Genomic DNA, 18296 nt, shown 5'->3' with positions numbered 1-18296 from the left:
CCCTTTTTTTTTCCTCTCTCCAGAACGGATACACCCCTCTCCACATCGCCGCCAAGAAGAACCAGACGAACATCGCGGTGTCGCTGCTGCAGTACGAAGCGGAGACCAACGTCCTGACCAAGCAGGGAGTCAGCCCTCTGCACCTGGCGGCCCAGGAGGGACACGCCGAGATGGCCGGCCTGCTGCTGAGCAAAGGAGCTCACGCCAACACGGCCACCAAGGTCTGTCGGACGCGGATATTTGGACACCCAAAAAAACAAAACAAAAAAGACAGGAATGCAACTTTGAATGCGCTTTGTGTGTTCCAGACCGGGCTGACGCCGCTGCATCTCGCAGCCCAAGAGGACCGAGTCAATGCGGCAGAAGTGCTGGCCAAACATGACGCCAATCTGGATCAGCAAACTAAGGTACAAACACACTAATGATGTGATATCTTGGTGTTATATGCGCTGGCTGTATAAAGGGAGTCCTCCAGCTGTGTTTTGTAGCCAGGTTTGTATGCATTTGATGCAGGGGGGGGGGTTGTGTTTACTGTCTGCTTTTACAGTAACTGTAAGGAAGCTTTAAAGGAATATATAAACTCAGCATGTCTGCCACCTGCTGGCTTCAGGGAAGTGTTGCACCCTTGAAGCGAATTGTCCCGGAACATGTCCTTCTTTGGTTTTGCAACTTTTATTTAACAAATCCCAGTTTAATAACGAGCGTACGTTTTTATCTTCAGCCCGTATACTGCACGCCTCCTTCACTGCTCTCTTAAAGAGACAGCGCTCTTTTTCCAGGAACACAAAGGAGGTGAATTTAGGAAATAACTATTTTTTGTGACCTTTTTTATCGTCTACATCCTCTCCGCTACTTCTTCAGCTGGGATACACCCCTCTGATCGTGGCCTGCCACTATGGAAACGCCAAGATGGTGAACTTCCTGTTGCAGCAAGGCGCCAGCGTCAACTCCAAAACCAAGGTAGGGTTCAAAAGTCGAGCTCCGATGTGCCGGAACGCCGACGGCTTTTGAAGTCCGGTGTCGTTTCAGTGACGCGATCTTTCTCGTTGTGCAGAATGGATACACGCCCCTTCACCAGGCAGCACAACAAGGCAACACGCACATCATCAACATGCTGCTACAACATGGCGCCAAGCCCAACGCTATGACGGTGGTAAGAAGAAAAGCATCTCTCTGATGGAAAGAAAGACTAAAGGAGCAGTCTTTCTGTTCTGTCACATGAACACTATCTCTCTCTGTGTTCCCGTTAGAACGGAAACACTGCGCTGTCCATCGCCAAGCGCCTGGGCTACATCTCTGTAGTGGACACACTGAAAGTCGTCACAGAGGAGATCATCACCACCACGACGGTAAGCTGGCGGCACCTCTGGACTCCACATGTGGAACCAGTAGGTTTTTTGTCCAAATGTTTTTCCAGGGAAAAATAATGAACTGTTCTCTATTTCGGTTGTGTCTCTATCCTCCTCCATCGGCTATGAACGGGGATCAGACGGTGACCGAGAAACACAAGCTCAATGTTCCTGAGACCATGACTGAGATCCTTGATGTTTCGGATGAAGAAGGTGAGTTACTACTGAAAAGCACAAGAAAATAAAACAGAGATTGTCCTTTTTTACAGAGAAAGGGGACTGGCTAACAATTTAAAGGCTAGACCCCCGATCATAAATCTCAAAACTGACCTTGGATGAAACTAGCCACATTGTTCACTCGTCATAGCAGTGCATTGTGGGTGATGTAGCTTTGCAGCCGTGGGTCTTAAAGCTGTATGTTTCATAGCTTTGAGGCTGGAAGACGAGCCGCTATCTGAGATGTCTGTGGAGCTGGAAGGTACCGCAAAATGTCGGCCTGGTGTGTGTGGACTTCACTGCCGTGATTGTCATCACATGAGAACAGTGTGCAGGAATGCATTCGCTACAACCGTGAATTTTGAGAGTTTTGTCGCGCTGTTCTGCATTTTCTACATCAGATTTTGAATACACAGATCTTCCTTGACTCCCACTCTGTTGATTGGGTCGTAATGTAACGGTGGAAACTAACTGCATGATGTGCGTGGGGGTGTGGATATGAACATGAGAGTTGTGATGAGTGTGGATAAATGAGGAATGCACTGGTGTAGTAATGCCAAAGTATCCCGTACACATTGTCAGGTCGAAAGCGTTTGGTTGCATTAAGCTCCGCCCTCTCGTGCTACTTCTTGTTGCAAAGAAAATCAAAGTGGATGGTCGATTGGTTTGTCGACTAACACGTTGAAGATGCATCTGTGAGTCCCACTGCGGCGCTCTAAAGCTTGTCTTTCACGTGTGGTTTATTCTGAGGAGTGACAGGTGGTCTGTTCCAATTTTGGTGAAATCTGAGCCTAGAAGTCCTCACATGATTCAATGAGCCACAGGATTTGATAAAAGAGCCCCCCCCCCTCCCTCCTTCGTCCTCCCCTCCCATGCTTCTCGTCTTCGTTGCCCAGGTGAGGACACCATGACGGGTGATGGAGGAGAGTATCTGAGAGCGGAGGATCTCCGAGAGCTGGGAGACGACTCCCTGCCGGGACACTACCTGGACAGCTTCAGCTACATGAGCCACAACCTGGACAGGTCACGAGCAACACACACACACACACACACACACACACATGCTCACACTTAATAAAATGACAGCACACGTGTAAAAGAGGAATCCGACCTGCTTCTCCGACAGGCCGCAGCACACTCCCATCCACCAGAGCTTCTGCCAGAGAGACGGGGTTCTCATCGAAGACATGCTCACGAGCCACCAGGTCAGAACCGAAGCCGTGTGCGGTTTTGTCGTTTGGTTGGTTTTTAGATGGCGAGAACATTTGAGAACGCTGTGGCTTTTTTTTGGGACCCACAACTGTCCCCGCTCGTCGCTCTGCAGGTGTCGGCGCTGTCAAGAGAACACGATAAGGAATCCTTCCGTCTGAGCTGGGGCGCCGAGCACCTCGATAACGTGGTGCTGTCCTCCAGCCTGCTGCACTCTGGGTACACACACACACACACACACACACACACACACACACATTCACACTGTTTCGAAGTGATTAAGTGACACTAAAGATGTTCATAAATTCTTGAATTGGAGACTCCATTTGTCACTTGCTCTGTTCACGATCAGGAGTGTGTGAGTCACCTCTGAATCATTATTTTTTCACTCCTTCACATCTGTTTTTTCGACACTGTTATACTTTTTTTTTTTTTTTTAATCTTTGCTGCGGTGTCTTTTTCTGTCTCTCTCGTCTGGTTTCTCTCACTTTTACTTATTCTTTATTCTCCTTTTCTCCTTTTTTGTTTGTTTGGTTGCCTCTTCGTGCACTCTCTTGTCTTGGCTGTGTCTGTGATCGTGTGTGTCTGTCTGTGTGTCTGTGTGTGTGTTTGTTGTGTTCTGCTTCTAGCCGTTCCTCTCCGTGCCTAGACCATGACAACAGCAGGTGATACTCTTTATTCTTGCTTTTGGCTACTCTCTCTTTCTTCTCTCCTCCGTGCTCGTGTTTTGGTTCTCCTCATCCTCATCCTACCTGTCCGCATGAATTCATAATGCACTTCACATTTCCAGAGTTCAGGTCGTGTTCACTCGAGATGCTCTAACCCAGTTTTTTGTTTCCTTGATGTGGATTTGACTCCTTAAATCTGGAGCATCGGCGCATACAGAGACCTAATATACTATTAATATTCATCTACTTTATACATTAGCACTATATGTTGAGAATAACGTGGCACAGTGGGGCGTTTAGGACAGCTGGATCTGAATTTAATATAGAATATTTATATATTTTTTAGATTGATTTGATTTTATAGTCAAAAAATTTGATTTTATAGTCAAAAAATCCCCTAAAAAGGTTTTTAGTTTTCTGTCCTCTGTCGCTCAGGCCTCCGAGCCCATTTCAAATCGACTTCTATTTAAAAATGGCTCAGTAATTTCCTGAAACAGTAAGTGTTATTCAAGAGTAAAGCACTGATCTGGTAATTTTACCATCTTTAAGCTTAACCCGTGTTAACCTTTCATACACAGTGACCTTCATTATTACTGAAAAGCACTTGCTTGCCTGTAGATGCCGAATATTTGATACATATTTGCACCTTGAAACACAAGATTATCCAGAAGTAATCTTGTTCGGCGTCCTCCTCTTCGCTTGCCTGGCTTGCAAATCCAATGCAAATGAAACTGGAACGACGATCGAGCTGGAATGACATGTGACCCGCTGCGATGCGCTTCTTGTTGTATCCGAACTGAATGATGTCATGGAGGTAAATCCTTCTCAATGCAATGGCTTCGTCTGCATGGAGGCTCGCGGTCAACAGAAGTATTGCATTTACTAACCACCAAACGTTAAGAGAAAAAAAGAAGAAAAACAATTACTGGATTTCCTGCCGGACCCTTTTTCTTCTCAGCTTCCTGGTCAGCTTCATGGTTGATGCCAGGGGCGGGGCCATGCGCGGTTGCCGTCACAACGGCCTGCGAATCATCGTGCCGCCGAGGAAGTGCTCGGCGCCCACGCGGGTGACGTGCCGGCTGGTGAAGAGGCACCGCCTGGCCTCCATGCCCCCCATGGTGGAGGGGGAGGGGCTGGCGGGTCGCATCATCGAAGTGGGACCCACCGGAGCCCAGTTCCTGGGGTACGTGTGTCTATACCGTGTGTGTGTGTGTGTGTGTGTGTGTCTTGACACTGTTGTGTGGTGTGTTCATACTTTCTTCTTCATTCCCCTCTTTGCTGCGCGATGGATCAGTAAGCTCCACCTCCCCACAGCTCCGCCCCCTCTAAATGAGGGTGAGAGCCTGGTCAGTCGCATCCTGCAGCTGGGTCCTCCAGGAACCAAGTTCCTCGGGTAGGACCACGGTCGGGGGGGCACCCTCACCATCCCAGAAGCGGTTACATACTCACCCATATTTATTTCCACTGTGTCCACCTGAGATTTCTTTTTAAATTTTATTTTGGTTTTCCCGGCAAAATTGTATTTATGAGTGACGTTTTTCCTTTTTCTTTTGCTAGTTCTCTTTTCTTTTGTCCTATAAAAGCTCCCCCAAGCCCGTCGCCCTGTGTTGTTGCTTTATCCCCGTTCTGTTCCTCAATAGTTCCCAAACACCAGTTGGATTCTGCTCCTGATGTAGAATGGATATTTTCTTGTTGTGTTTGATGATTATATTTTCATTTTTAAAGCATGAAGTGCACCTGATGTTTCCAAACTCAAATTTGAATCTTGTGTTTCTTTGTTTCTTCTTCTTTTTTCTTTTTTTTGGCATAAATCAACCCAGACATTTTATCCTCTGATTAAAGTCACCGCCAAACTTTTCCGGTCCAAATTTGTCTTTGATTTATTTCTTTTTTCCTCGTCCCCCATTTGCAGACCCGTGATTGTGGAGATCCCCCATTTTGCCGCCCTGCGGGGAACAGAGAGAGAGCTGGTGATCTTGAGGAGTGAGACAGGGGAGAGCTGGCGGGAACACCACTGTGACTTCACCGAAGAGGAACTGAACCAGATACTTAACGGCATGGACGAAAGTACGGGATCTTATATCTCGACCGGGACGCTAGCCGAGGCTTGTGGATAGCTAGGCGTTGATATCACAATATCACGTTAAGTTACAAGGAAGTAATGAATGAAGGAAAAACAGGGAACGATCGTTACATGTGACACTTCGTGCTCCAAACTAAATCGTCCACCTTAAATATTTCTCCTCTTCACAGAACTGGATTCTCCCGAGGAGCTTGAAAAGAAACGAATATGCCGCATCATCACCCGAGACTTCCCGCAGTATTTCGCGGTGGTGTCGCGGATAAAGCAGGACAGTCATTTGATCGGACCAGAGGGCGGGGTCCTCAGCAGCACTCTGGTGCCCCAGGTCCAGGCTGTCTTCCCCGAGGGGGCCCTCACCAAGAAGATCAGAGTTGGGTTACAGGTACGTGCCGTGCGTATTTCTTGCCGGATGTTCAGAGTTATGCCGGCGATGAAGTCGCGTTGACGCTCGTTCGCACGCCCCCCCCCCCCCCCCAACCAGGCTCAGCCCATTGACGTCGAGGTGGTGAGGAAGATCCTCGGGAACAAAGCCACGTTCAGCTCGATTGTCACACTGGAGCCGAGAAGGAGGAAGTTCCACAAGCCAATCACGATGACGATCCCCATTCCCAAGAGCTCCAACAGCGACGGGACGAGCGGAGTGTACAGCGGGGAGACGCCCACATTGCGTTTGCTTTGCAGTATCACAGGTAATGTACGGAGGGGAACGAACAATGCTCCACATTGCGTTTGTGTTAACAATAAAAAGTGATGAAAGTGAAGAAGCCGGAAAGGTTTTGGGACAAATGATGGGTCTGTGTTTCAGGGGGAACCACTCCCGCCCAGTGGGAGGACATAACCGGCTCCACGCCCCTCACCTTTGTGAACCAATGCGTGTCCTTCACCACTAACGTGTCGGCGAGGTCGGTTCTCACTTCGCTTTTGTAGAAGCTTTAACACTTTTCTTGACGTCGGTGGGTTTTTTTTTACGAATTACGTCCGTGGTATTTCTAGGTTCTGGCTGATCGACTGCAGACAGGTCCAGGAGTCTGTTAGTTTTGGCTCTCAGCTGTACAGGGAGATCATCTGTGTTCCATACATGGCCAAGTTTGTCATCTTCGCCAAGACGCTGGACCCCATCGAGGCCCGCCTGCGCTGCTTCTGCATGACGGACGACAAGATGGACAAGACCCTGGAGCAGCAAGAGAACTTCACGGAGGTCGCCCGGAGCCGAGATGTGGAGGTGGGGAGTGGGAGAAAGGATTTATCTCAAGCAGGGGTTCTCAACTTTTTTTCAGTGATGTCATATCTGTGAAATACTTTTACATTTTTTAACAATAAATAAATTCTCTGGCACACCGACAAGCAAAAAAAGTAACATAATGTCACATTGTAGCATATATGGTAGGTAATTATAGCGCTACCTACTGGCATGGAGGAGTATTTAATTACTAGGCCTGCCACTGTATTGCAGGCTGAGACAACAGCAAACTAAAAAATACTGTTTTGGACCAATTAAGTGAAATTGGATGCACATGTATTTTATTATTATTATTTAATAACAAATTTTAAAGGATTTTTGAATGGTAGATTTGAAATATATATATTTTTAAATCTCACGTCCAGCATGGAGGGCCTTCACGTACCCCCAAGGGTACACGTACCCCCTTTTGAGAACCACTGATATAGAGTACAAAGTAGGATGGAAGCATATTGAGGGAGGAAGTGTACTGGATAGTGAAGAGTGGGTGTCAGGGACACAAATAGAGGTTAGCACAGACACAACACAGCCCACCAACTGGTTCTCATCAATACATTTCACGTCCTTTTTAAAAAAAGTTTGAGATCGAAGGTCCTTGACTCTCCATGTCCACACAGGTGCTGGAGGGAAAACCCATATTCGCCGACTGCTTCGGAAACCTGGTGCCTCTGACCAAGAGCGGCCAGCACCACGTCTTCAGCTTCTTCGCCTTCAAAGAGAACCGACTGGCCCTCTTCATCAAGGTACGACGACGCATTGGAAGAAAATGTCTGAAGTGTCTACTTGTGCATGTGGAAATATCTGTCGTTGATGGAGCGACTCGTTGTTCCATCGATGGACAGATTAGAGACACGGCGCAGGAGCCGTGCGGTCGCTTGTCCTTCACCAAGGAGCCGCGCACGTATCGTACACTCAACCACAACGCCATCTGCAACCTGAACATCACTCTCCCGACTTACTCAAAGGTTAGTTTCAATTCAGCTTGTGTTTAAACAACCAAAGCACATTATGTTTAGTTGCATTGTTTGATTCCTCTCTTTCATTCTTCTCTTCAGGAGTCTGATTCAGAACAAGATGCAGATGATGAGGTGAATACTTGATATCGTACCCCAACAAAGGGAAACATTATGTCATAATTAGGTTGTCGCTAACTATGCTTTTTTAAAATCTTTTTTTCTTTGCAGAGCGAGAGGAGTGACAAGAAATGTAAGCTCAACTCTTGTTTTGCGTCTCAGGTTAACGTGTTAAACATCTTTAGAAGTTTAGTGATTCATTTTCACAAATCTTTCAGAAATGGATCATTTGAGACATTTTGCAATCCATGTTTCGATGGTTGGTGTGTGTGTACTGAGGGTGCCACTATATACATATCTAGTCAAATACGACACAATCAAAATTGCATTCACGTCACTTGACATAAGATCATAACGGTTGTAAAGTATTAGTTTATAAATATTTACACCTGTGTGTGCTAAGAAATGCACTGATTGACATATGTTACTTTCCATTTGGATTAACCCCGCTCTCTTACTTTGCTCTACTAACACTGTATTGTTACTGGAAGCTATGCTATGGCTGATGTACTCTGCATTTCCCTCACTCCTAATCCCACCCATAACATTCTCTATATAACCTCTTTCGTTAAGTCATGAATTTAGGTCAAAATAATATTTTTTTATTCAAATGGGATCAAAATTATTAAGATATTCATGTTCAAATTTCATCTTATCAGGATATCATTTTGTTTTGTAGTAATAATATGCAATATGAAAAGTATTCATTTTGACCACTCATTTCCTCTCATCCCATTCATTTAACATTTCTACCAGTGGCATGCTGGGAAACTGTTGTTCTGTAAAGAGATAATTGAAAAACATAATTTTGTTATTTATTTAAAGTGTGTTGATTTATTGCTGATTTCATTTTTATTATCACTCATTTTGTATGAATTTGGCCTCTATTTTCATTTTCCAACATTCCTTTGAGTTGCTTTCACTCATTCATCGAGTTGCATTATCAATCACATTCACATTTTTACATGATTGTTATTTTAAGTCATTAATACTTCTCTGTAGGTGAATAAAGAGGGCAATAATGTCACACAATACTAGTTCATTATTATAAAACATAAATCACTTATTTGTATGGAAAGACTTTTACTTCCCTTACAAATACTAATTATTTTAAAACTTCAAAACTCACCATCCAGTAACCTGTAACAACGACTATATTGCTTGATATTATTAACTTACTTCACACCTCCTTCTATTAAAAACCTTATTATTTGTTTGTATTCAAAGTGAATTATGCTTTCTATGTTTTAAAACATTAATTTGTAGGCTTCATGTGAGCAACAATCTTGAGAAGTTTTGTTTGTCTGTTATCCTTAATTCCTCTCCCTTTGTTCCATATTTAGATATGTATGTTCTCATCGGTTCTTTTTGTATATTCTCTTAATATGTAGTCAAACAAATTATATTGATATTATTCTTGCCCATATTCTACCTGTTTTGTTACTCCTCCTGGCTTTGCTTATGCTGTTGCTGCTCTTTCCCCCTCCAAACTCCTCTGGATCACTTTGTCATCTTCTTTTTGGTCTTCTTTTCAAGACTTCCTTATCTTCTGCCCTGTCATTCTCCTCCATACTCTGTGAACTGAAGATGGATTATCACATTGTCTTGATCACAGTTTTCTGATGTCTCTCTTTCCCACTTCATTTGTCCCTTATGTTCTTTACCCTTTTTGATTTGGAAACTTTTTTCAATTGAAGATGATGAGTCTGAATCAACTGAGACATTCTCCCTGAGAGCAAACCAACCTCTTGACCCTGCAACTCTTGCGAGCCCGGACCTCCTCTCAGACATGTCCGACATCCGATCCTCCACTGTTTTAACCGCAGAGCAAATGGAGTATGTGTTGTATGAAGAAAGAGCTAGAGCCAGAAGGTTGGACGAAAAAGAGGCTATGGCCATTGTGTTCAAAGACCGGTTGGAAAATGTTGAAGGGAGTCAAAGATGTGGCATTAATGAAAGTAGACAGGTACAAGGACGTGATGCTCCAAAAGAGAAATGGAGTTCACGCACTGAGACTGTTGAAATAAAATATTCCCCTGTGGAAGAACCTGTCTTTCAGGAGGTTTGCATTGAGGGGAAGACTTCAAGTACATCTGCCACACAGGTCAGAGACATGATGGGCATGGTCTCACACCTCAGTATCGACATGGACGAATACCTTGAGCAGAGCCCTGTCGTGACATATGGTTCTCCAGAAGACCACGTCCAAGATAAATTCGAACAGGTTATTGTAAAGCGTGACGGCACACGACGTCCCCCGGATATCAAGAAACCTATCCGAAAGAAACTTAGAGAAAGAGAGCGTTCTGGGTGTAGTAGCTCTGAGGGTGAGCTGGAAAGGATGAGTTCTGAAGAATCTTTAGACGGCGATGTCGTTCTCAAGGAGAGCGCTCTTTTACCCACCACAGTTATGGATCCTCCAGCTTCTCCTTCGGTGGTTGAAACACCTATAGGATCAATAAAGGAAAGACTTAAAGCTTTAGAGAACAAAGTTGAGGAGGAGGTGGAGGGGATGAACAAAGATACTCAGGTAAAACATTCTATTGCTAAAAAGAAGAACGAGGCAGTGATGCCAGAACTCCCCAGAGTTCCCAGGTCCCCTAAATCCCCCAAATCTCAGACAGAGAGATTAGAGGAGACTATGTCTGTGAAGGAACTGATGAGTGCCTTTCAGACTGGACAAGACCCTTCAAAAAGTAAATCTGGCCTTTTTGAGCACAAAGCAATGGCTTCTTCTGACATTTCAACATTGATATCTGAATCAGGAGGTTCTGATCAGATACGAAGGACAGAACAAAGTCCCACACAGGAGGCTAACTCCCAAGCCCAAACTCAGAGGCTCACAAGTTTCTATCCGGAGAGTTATATCAACAAATCTGACAGAACAGATGTAGATGATCAACCTGTAAGCTTAATTAGCAATAACTCAGAGGAATCCCAGTTCATTTCACATAGTGCTTCTTTTGGGAAGTCGGTCAAATTTGCTGATACAATTCAATGTGAGGACGGAAGCCTTAGCCCACGGAAAGATGTGCCAGAAAAGGAGACTATGTCTGTGAAGGAACTCATGAACGCATTTCAGACTGGGCAGGACCCTTCAAAAAGTAAATCTGGACTTTTTGAGCACACAGCAGTGGCTTCTTCTTGTGTTTCAACATTTATATCTGATTCAGGAGATCAGAAACCGAAGACAGAACAAAGTTCCGTGCAGGAGGCAAACTCACAAACCCAAACTCACAAAACCAAACTCACGAGTTTCTATCAAGAGAGTGATATCAACAAATCTGACAAAACAGATATAGATGACCAACATGTAAGCTTACTTAGTGATAACTCGGAGGAATCACAGTTCATTTCACCTAGTGCTTCTTTTGGAAAGTCAGTCAAATTTGCTGATACAATTCAATGTGACGACGGAAGCCTTGGACTACGGACAGAAAAGGAGACTATGTCTGTAAAGGAGCTGATGAAAGCATTTGGGACCGGGCATGGTCCCTCAGAAACCAAAGCTGGTGTGTCTCCTTGCATTTCAACATTAAAATCTGAATCGGGAGATTCTGAAGAGATAAACACTGTTAATCAAAATGCTTCGCAAGAGCCCAAATCCCAATTCCAAACTCAGAACCTCACCATTTCCCATCAACAGAGTGATGTCAAGAAATGGGACAAAACAGACACAGACTATCAGCCAGTGAGCTTAATCAGAGATAACTCAGAGGAATCCCTATTAGTGTCAGATAGTGCTTCCCTTGGAAAGACTGTAACATTTGCTGATACAGTTCAATGCGCAGACATAAGTTTTAGCCCACAGAGAGAGACTTCAGAGTTGTCAGAGAAGGATAATTTGTCCGTTAAAGAGCTGATGAAAGCATTCCAGTCTGGACATGATCCCTCAAAAGCTGTAGCTGGGCTTTATGAACACAAAGCTGTTGCTTCTTCACGTATTTCAACATCGATATCTGGATCAGGAGATTCTGAAGAGATTGAAACTCAGAATCTCACAAATTTCCACCAACAGAGTGATGACAAGGAATCTTACACAACGGATTTAAGGGATCGACCAGTAAGCTTAAGCAAAGATAACTCTGAGGAATTACAGTTAATTTCAGATGGTTCTCATTTTGGAAAGACAGTAACATTTGCTGATACAGTTCAGTGTGACAATGGAACCGTTAGCCAACAGAGAGATGCATCTGAGTTATCAGAGGAGACTATGTCTGTTAAAGATCTGATGAAAGCCTTCCAGGCTGGGTATGATCCCTCAGAAACTCAAGCTGAGCTTTATGAACACAAAGTGGCTTCTTCCATTTTATCATTGATAGGAACAGACTCAAAGGATCGACTAGTAAGCTTAGTCCAAGATGACTCGGAGGAGTCACAGTTCATTGCAGATGAAGCTTATTTTGAAAAAACAGTAACATTTGCTGATACAGTTCAGTTTGAAGATGGAAGCATTAGCCCACAGAGAGAGGCATCAGAGTTGTCAGAAAAAGAGACTACATCTGTAAAGGAGCTGATGAAAGCTTTCCAGACTGGGCAGGACCCTTTTAAAAGTAAAGCTGGTTTGGCTGAACATAAAGTCAGTGCTTCTACATGTATTTCAACACTGATATCTGAATCAGTAGATCCTGAAGAGATACAGACGACTGAACACAGTCCCACACAGGATCCTAAATTGCAATGCCAAATACAAAATGTCACTATTTTAAATCCCCAAATTGAGGTTGGCGAATGTGGAACATCGGATTTAGAGGCTCAAACAACAAGCTTGACGAGAGATAACTCTGAGGAATTACAGCTAGTTTCAGAAAATGGTTATTTTGGAGAAACAATCAAAATTGATGATAAAATTCAGTTTGATGATTTGAGAGTTAGCCCTCAGAGAGAAGAGCCAGAGTTGTCAGGAAAGAGCAGGTACAGGATGCAGTTAGAGGAACCGGTCATGAGCACTGGTAGGAGTTCATCTGAAGACATGCAGATCAGCCCTGATCGCCGACCTTCTGAGGACTTCAGTGCTGATATAAAGGCTGAGCTAGAAGACAGTCCTGAGTACCAGCTTTTCAAGCAGACTTCAACACCTGAAGATGTTAGCAATCAGCTGGAGGCACCTGTAGAGGAAACCAGTGCTGATTCTGTTACAAATCCAGCATCCATCTCCAGTCCCTGTATAAAAAGTTATTTTGGGGAAGCTTCTCCTCTTGAGAATCAAATAAAAGATGATCTCAGTCCTGAGACTCCCAAGCATGAAGGTATGGCTGAATCATCCTACAATACTAATGTTGACATTAGGACGTCTCGTTCCAGCTCAGAGGAGAACGAGATTCATGAAGGACTCACAGTGACACATCAAATGACGAATGAAATGCTCACTTACTCTACTGAGAGGAAAGAAAACTACGTCATACTTTCACAGGTGGGGGTACTTCATGAAGCAAGCAATGAAAGACCGACGCTTGATCATGGAAGCACAATATTCTTTACACAAACTGACACTGAAGTATCAGAAGTAGAAATCAAGGAGCCACAACTTCAGGAAGTCCAGATTGAGAGGAACACATCGAGCCAGGCATCCACTGCAGTTAAGGATATGTCAGGGATGTTGTCCTTAATGAGCAGAGACTTGGATCAGTATCTAAAAGCTAGGCCTCTGGCACGTCAGCCACCAGGAGAGGATATTGTGCAGGAGAAATTTGAACAAACAATTGTCAAAAAAGACAAAGATAAAGAAAATCTTGCATCTGATGAAAATGAAAGAACTACAGCGGGTGATGCAACAAAAGAAATAGAACATGCGCCGACAGAAGAACCTCCAATTGCATGGCGAGATGAAGAAGTAGAGAGTGAATTTGAAGAAGACAAGGACGTTAACAATACATCCGGGTTGTTTTCAGTCAACAACGATTTGAATCAGTATGAAGAGGCTATGCCTGTGGCTCGTCGACCAATAGAGGACAATGTGCAAGAGAAATTCCAAATGGTTACGTCTTTCACTGATGAAAATGAAGGAGTGACAGTAGATGGCACAATGCAAGAAACAGATTGCGCTGCAAATAAATGTAAGGTCACAGGGAAAGGTGAAGAAATGGGGAGGGTATTCACAGAGGCCGAAGCAACCTCGAATGAAGAACTCCCAATGACAGAAACATGGGTAGAGGGAGGGGCTTCATATCAGCCGTCAACAAAAGTAAAAGAGATATCAGGTATGCTATCGGTGCTTGACAGTGACTTAGACAGGTATCTCGAGGACAAGCCAGTAAAATCCATGCCTCCAGAAGAGGACGTTATCCAGGAGAAATTTGAAGAAGTGATTCTCACTAAAATCCAGAAGTCCTACAGTGATGAGCAAAAAATAACTGAGGCATCGTTCCAAGGAGTTTGCATCGAGCAAAGCACAGTCCATGAACCATCTCCAACTGAGAGGGATATGTCAGGCAGGATGTCATTTCTCAATCGTGACTTGGATCAATATCTCGAGGAAAAGCCAGTGGCAATGCAGTGCCACCGAGAAGAGGATGATCTAGTCCATGAGCACTACAAACAAGTTAGACTGACAAGTAGTGACTCAGACAAGGTAGATCTAGAGGCCAATAAATACATGCAGGCAAACGTAGTTGCAGAATTTTCACCAAGTTCTGAATTGGAAACACCATTCCAAGAAGTTTTTATGGAGAGAAAGACACAGCAACAACAGTCTGAAACTGAGAGAGATATGTCAGGCATGTTGTCCCTGCTCAGTGGTGACTTAAATCAGTACTCAAAGGAAAAGCCAGTGTCAATGCAATGCCACCCAGAAGAGGAGGTGGTCCATGAGAGCTTTGAAGAAGTTATACTTATAAAAGACAGCAACAGAGAAACTCATTCATTCTCCCCTGAACAGAAGATCATGTCACCGGATAAAAATGGAGCTATAGAGAGTGGTCGGCAGACAAGCGCCGATGAAGATGATAGACCGAAGAGTTTTTCATCTGAGGAGATTGAGGCTAAAAACTCCACATCTGCAGCAACATATTTTACTGACTCAACTGAAGTCATTAAAACAGTTAATCTGACAAGCAGTTATTGGGACGATAAGATCGGAGAAGAGGCAAACATGCACACCAATGCTGTTGGAGTCACAGAGTTGTCAACAAGTTCTGTACTGGAGACACCATTCCAAGAAGTTTGCATTGAGAGAAAGACACAGCAACAGTCTGCAGCTGAGAGGGATGTGACAGGCATGTTGTCACTGCTCAGTAGTGACTTAGATCAGTACTTAAAGGAAAAGCCAGTGGCAATTCAATGCCATGCAGAAGAGGAGGTGGTCCATGAGAGCTTTGAAGAAGTTATACTTACAAAAGACACTGACAGAGAAACTCGTTTATTCTCCCCTGAACATAAGATTATGTCACCGGATAAAAATGCAGACTTTGTGAACCTCAATGAAAAGGGATGGCAGACAAGTTCCCATGAAGATGATAGACCAAAGAGTTTTTCATCTGAGGAGAGTGAGGCTAAAAACCTACCATGTGAAGCGTCACATTTTAATGACTCAAGTGAAGGAGCAGTGGGCATTACCAAGTCATATCAGACAATAGAGGACTCCAACAATGATCATGAAGATGTTGATGTAGTTGCTGATGATTCTGTTCTCAAAATACATGACTTTTTGCCACCAACAAATAGATCTGACACATTACAACGGCCGGACAATTTGGTGAACCTAAACCCTATTCTTTCTGGTGATCCAGCTAAAGAGCGAAATCAACAAGACTCGCTAGAGGCAAGTCCTCTCATGGGGGATAGATCTTCAAACAAATCCCCTGATTCAATTGAGCCAAGCCCCCCTGGAGAATCCCCTAGTCCGGACTCTCTTGAAGGAAGTCCCACTCAATCAAAGGATACAGAATTTATGATGCCAACCAAGACAGCTGTGTACGAGGATTACGCATCCCAGCTGAAAGCATGTTATTCTTCTGACAAAAATGTTTACAGGGATGACACTGAGCAAGAAGAACAAGAAAATAACTATGAGACCATTCAAATGGAAACTGAGAGAAAGGAACTACATGCCAACTCAACAAAGACTGTAACTGATCAAAGTATGTCTTCTGACGCCAACATATCTGCCAGTGAAAATCTTCACTTGTTCATAAGGCAAGACTCTCTTGAGGCAGATGACAGTGAGGATGATACCCACAACAAACAGTTCACCCCAGAAGAGGAGATGTTTAAAATGGCTGCAAAGATCCAAACATATGAGGAGATGGAACAGGAGGCTAGAATCAAAAGAGACAAATCAGATACAGATAATCTCAGAAACGATGAGTCAGATCTGAAGCATTTGGCACAACTTGAGGCTGAGAAACCAGCAAAGGAGAGAAATCCATCTGATAAAACACCTCTTCAAACAGGTGATGAGAGAACCCCTGATCCATTTCAGTTTCAAGAGGGGAAGCTTTTTGAAATGACCAGAGGAGGAGCTATTGATATGACAAGAAGAAGTTTTGATGAAGGGGAAGGATACGCATTTTTTCATATTGGGGAACATCCAGTTGATGAAGTTGTGCCAGAGAAGACTGGAGAAGGTCAAATAAAGTATTTAGCTTTAGAGAACAATGATTATCTTACAGATTCAACCCTTGACGAGATCCCCAAATCATCTCTGACTCATGATGCTAATGACACAGCTCCTACTCCCAAACCCAGAACTCTCACCAAACCTTCAAGGGACAAGTCAGAAAGTGAGATGCCACTTTCTGAAGCTGATCTTGGCTGCTCTGTAGAGGTTCAGCTTGGTTCCCCCAGTGCTTCGGAGAGACTAACCGACATTCAAAGTGAGGTTGGAAACCTTGAAAGCCTTGGTCTCGGCTACCTAGACTCTACCATAGCTGACCTTCAAGCCGACACTTCTGCAGTTTCTCATTCAGCGTACTTAGAGCAGAGCCATGACTCCCTCTCAGACTCCTCTCCAGATGATGATGATGATGATGATGAGGACGAAGAAGATCAGTGCTCAGTCATAGAGATGTCCTTCGCACAGGCTGGCATCCCAACATATCATCAGGATTCACCCCCATCTTCAGAAATTACTAAAAAAGACTCACAGAAATCTAAGTTTGATCAGGTTAAAAGAAAAGCAGAAAAAAACTCAACTTTGGCTCGTAGGACTAAATCTGAGGCTGATAGTGGCACAAGTGAAGCCTCTAATAAGGACCGTAGGAGTAATTCTGACAGTAGTGATCCCACTGATAAATCCAACTTTTCTCCATTCAAACTTTCTGCCACGATGCCATCGAAACCTCTAGCTCTGGCAACATCCTCCTCCTCTCCCCAGAGAAAAGAAATCCAACTCTTTGAGACAACTGAAACATCGGTTAGGTCGTCTTTGGATGCTGATGATATAGGCAGTGCTGGTCATTGGAGTCCAGACTCTGTTATCTCCACATATGACATTGCGGTCTCACACAGTACTGATTCAGGGGTCAACCAGTTGTCAGGTGTGCAACCATCTTCTGGGAGAGAGGATTTGTTTCAATTCAGGCCTGCCTGGGATGCTACGATGGAAACTCAGATGCAGAGAGTCTTCGATGAGCCAGCTCCAGACTGTACGCCAGGTATGGCCAGAACTACATGAGCTTTTGCTTTCCTATTTATTTTCCTTGGCAGCAAGAGCCTCTTCCTAAGACATAGTGCCACCATTAGTCATTGTTGTGTTGTCATCACTTGTTGTGAATTGTCTTGTCCCATCTGTCATTGTGTTTTGTTGTTTGTATTTTGTGCGTGTATGTGTGTGCGTGTATATATGTGTGTGTGTTGTGGTGTTTTGCATGTTGGTAAGTCACTTTTCCATCTGTGTTTGTGTACTGTATATGCAATCTCAAGATTGAATGGCCATGTTGTCAAAAAAGTTGCAGCTTTAACAATTTTGATGCAGCTTTTCATCAATGCATCGGGATCCGCTCTACTAATACAGCTTTGCTAATATTAGCATTTACAATGCTTAATATGCACAATGCTTACACTAATGATTAAAAACATAATGTGCTAATTGTGACCAAATAATTATAGTATGTAAACAAGTCACTTCTCCTCAAAATTACAAATACAACCTTCGTGTTATCATCCATGTAAACATCACAGACCCACATCTCATTTCAGAGTATTACAGCCTGTAACATAGAATCTTCAGGAAATACAATTGTAGATCTAAACTTACAAAGTATATTATCGTGACTGGTACCTGCAATGTGAACAAAAGCGTTACTTTGAGGTATAAGTAATGGTATTCTACACCTTGAACTGTTGACCATGATATTCAAATTTAATGTTTGGCTCTGACGGCATTTTTTAGTGGATTGGCAGGATGATGCTGACAGAAAAGAGGAGACATTGGCGATTGTTGCAGATCTTCTTGGCTTCAGCTGGACTGGTAAAGTGTCAAACAATCCAATCATTTTGCAAATATTTTGTTTGAATTGG

The 18296-nt window shown here is 43.8% G+C and overlaps 2 protein-coding genes across 8 annotated transcripts in view; one reads left to right on the top strand and one right to left on the bottom strand.

Moving 5' to 3' along the window:
• The window catches only part of camk2d2 (calcium/calmodulin-dependent protein kinase (CaM kinase) II delta 2), a 209253-nt gene that overhangs the window by 106053 nt on the left and 84904 nt on the right, over positions 1 to 18296 (bottom strand). The window lies entirely within an intron of this gene.
• Positions 1 to 18296, top strand: part of ank2a (ankyrin 2a, neuronal) — an 82447-nt gene that overhangs the window by 33098 nt on the left and 31053 nt on the right. For 3 of the 7 annotated variants that reach the window (XM_068591832.1, XM_068591831.1, XM_068591826.1), the window contains exons 18-40: positions 24 to 221; positions 309 to 407; positions 862 to 960; positions 1055 to 1153; positions 1251 to 1349; positions 1490 to 1562; positions 2462 to 2588; positions 2692 to 2770; positions 2890 to 2993; positions 3404 to 3439; positions 4401 to 4625; positions 4737 to 4835; positions 5355 to 5509; positions 5696 to 5907; positions 6007 to 6214; positions 6331 to 6427; positions 6519 to 6747; positions 7383 to 7508; positions 7608 to 7730; positions 7821 to 7853; positions 7950 to 7971; positions 9536 to 17431; positions 18169 to 18246. In XM_068591832.1, coding sequence (XP_068447933.1) covers positions 24 to 221; positions 309 to 407; positions 862 to 960; positions 1055 to 1153; positions 1251 to 1349; positions 1490 to 1562; positions 2462 to 2588; positions 2692 to 2770; positions 2890 to 2993; positions 3404 to 3439; positions 4401 to 4625; positions 4737 to 4835; positions 5355 to 5509; positions 5696 to 5907; positions 6007 to 6214; positions 6331 to 6427; positions 6519 to 6747; positions 7383 to 7508; positions 7608 to 7730; positions 7821 to 7853; positions 7950 to 7971; positions 9536 to 17431; positions 18169 to 18246 — 10516 coding nt within the window. The remainder of the gene's footprint in view (positions 1 to 23; positions 222 to 308; positions 408 to 861; positions 961 to 1054; positions 1154 to 1250; positions 1350 to 1489; positions 1563 to 2461; positions 2589 to 2691; positions 2771 to 2889; positions 2994 to 3403; positions 3440 to 4400; positions 4626 to 4736; positions 4836 to 5354; positions 5510 to 5695; positions 5908 to 6006; positions 6215 to 6330; positions 6428 to 6518; positions 6748 to 7382; positions 7509 to 7607; positions 7731 to 7820; positions 7854 to 7949; positions 7972 to 9535; positions 17432 to 18168; positions 18247 to 18296) is intronic. The other 4 variants (XM_068591827.1, XM_068591829.1, XM_068591833.1 and 1 more) reach the window with 4 other exon arrangements.

Source organism: Clinocottus analis, unplaced genomic scaffold (assembly GCF_023055335.1).
Source record: "Clinocottus analis isolate CAN_PGR_092001 unplaced genomic scaffold, fCliAna1.0.p SCAF_26, whole genome shotgun sequence".
Taxonomy (NCBI): Eukaryota; Metazoa; Chordata; class Actinopteri; order Perciformes; family Cottidae; genus Clinocottus; species Clinocottus analis.
The sequence above is the reverse complement of the archived record's forward strand: the minus strand, read 5'-3'. Positions and strand labels throughout refer to the sequence as shown.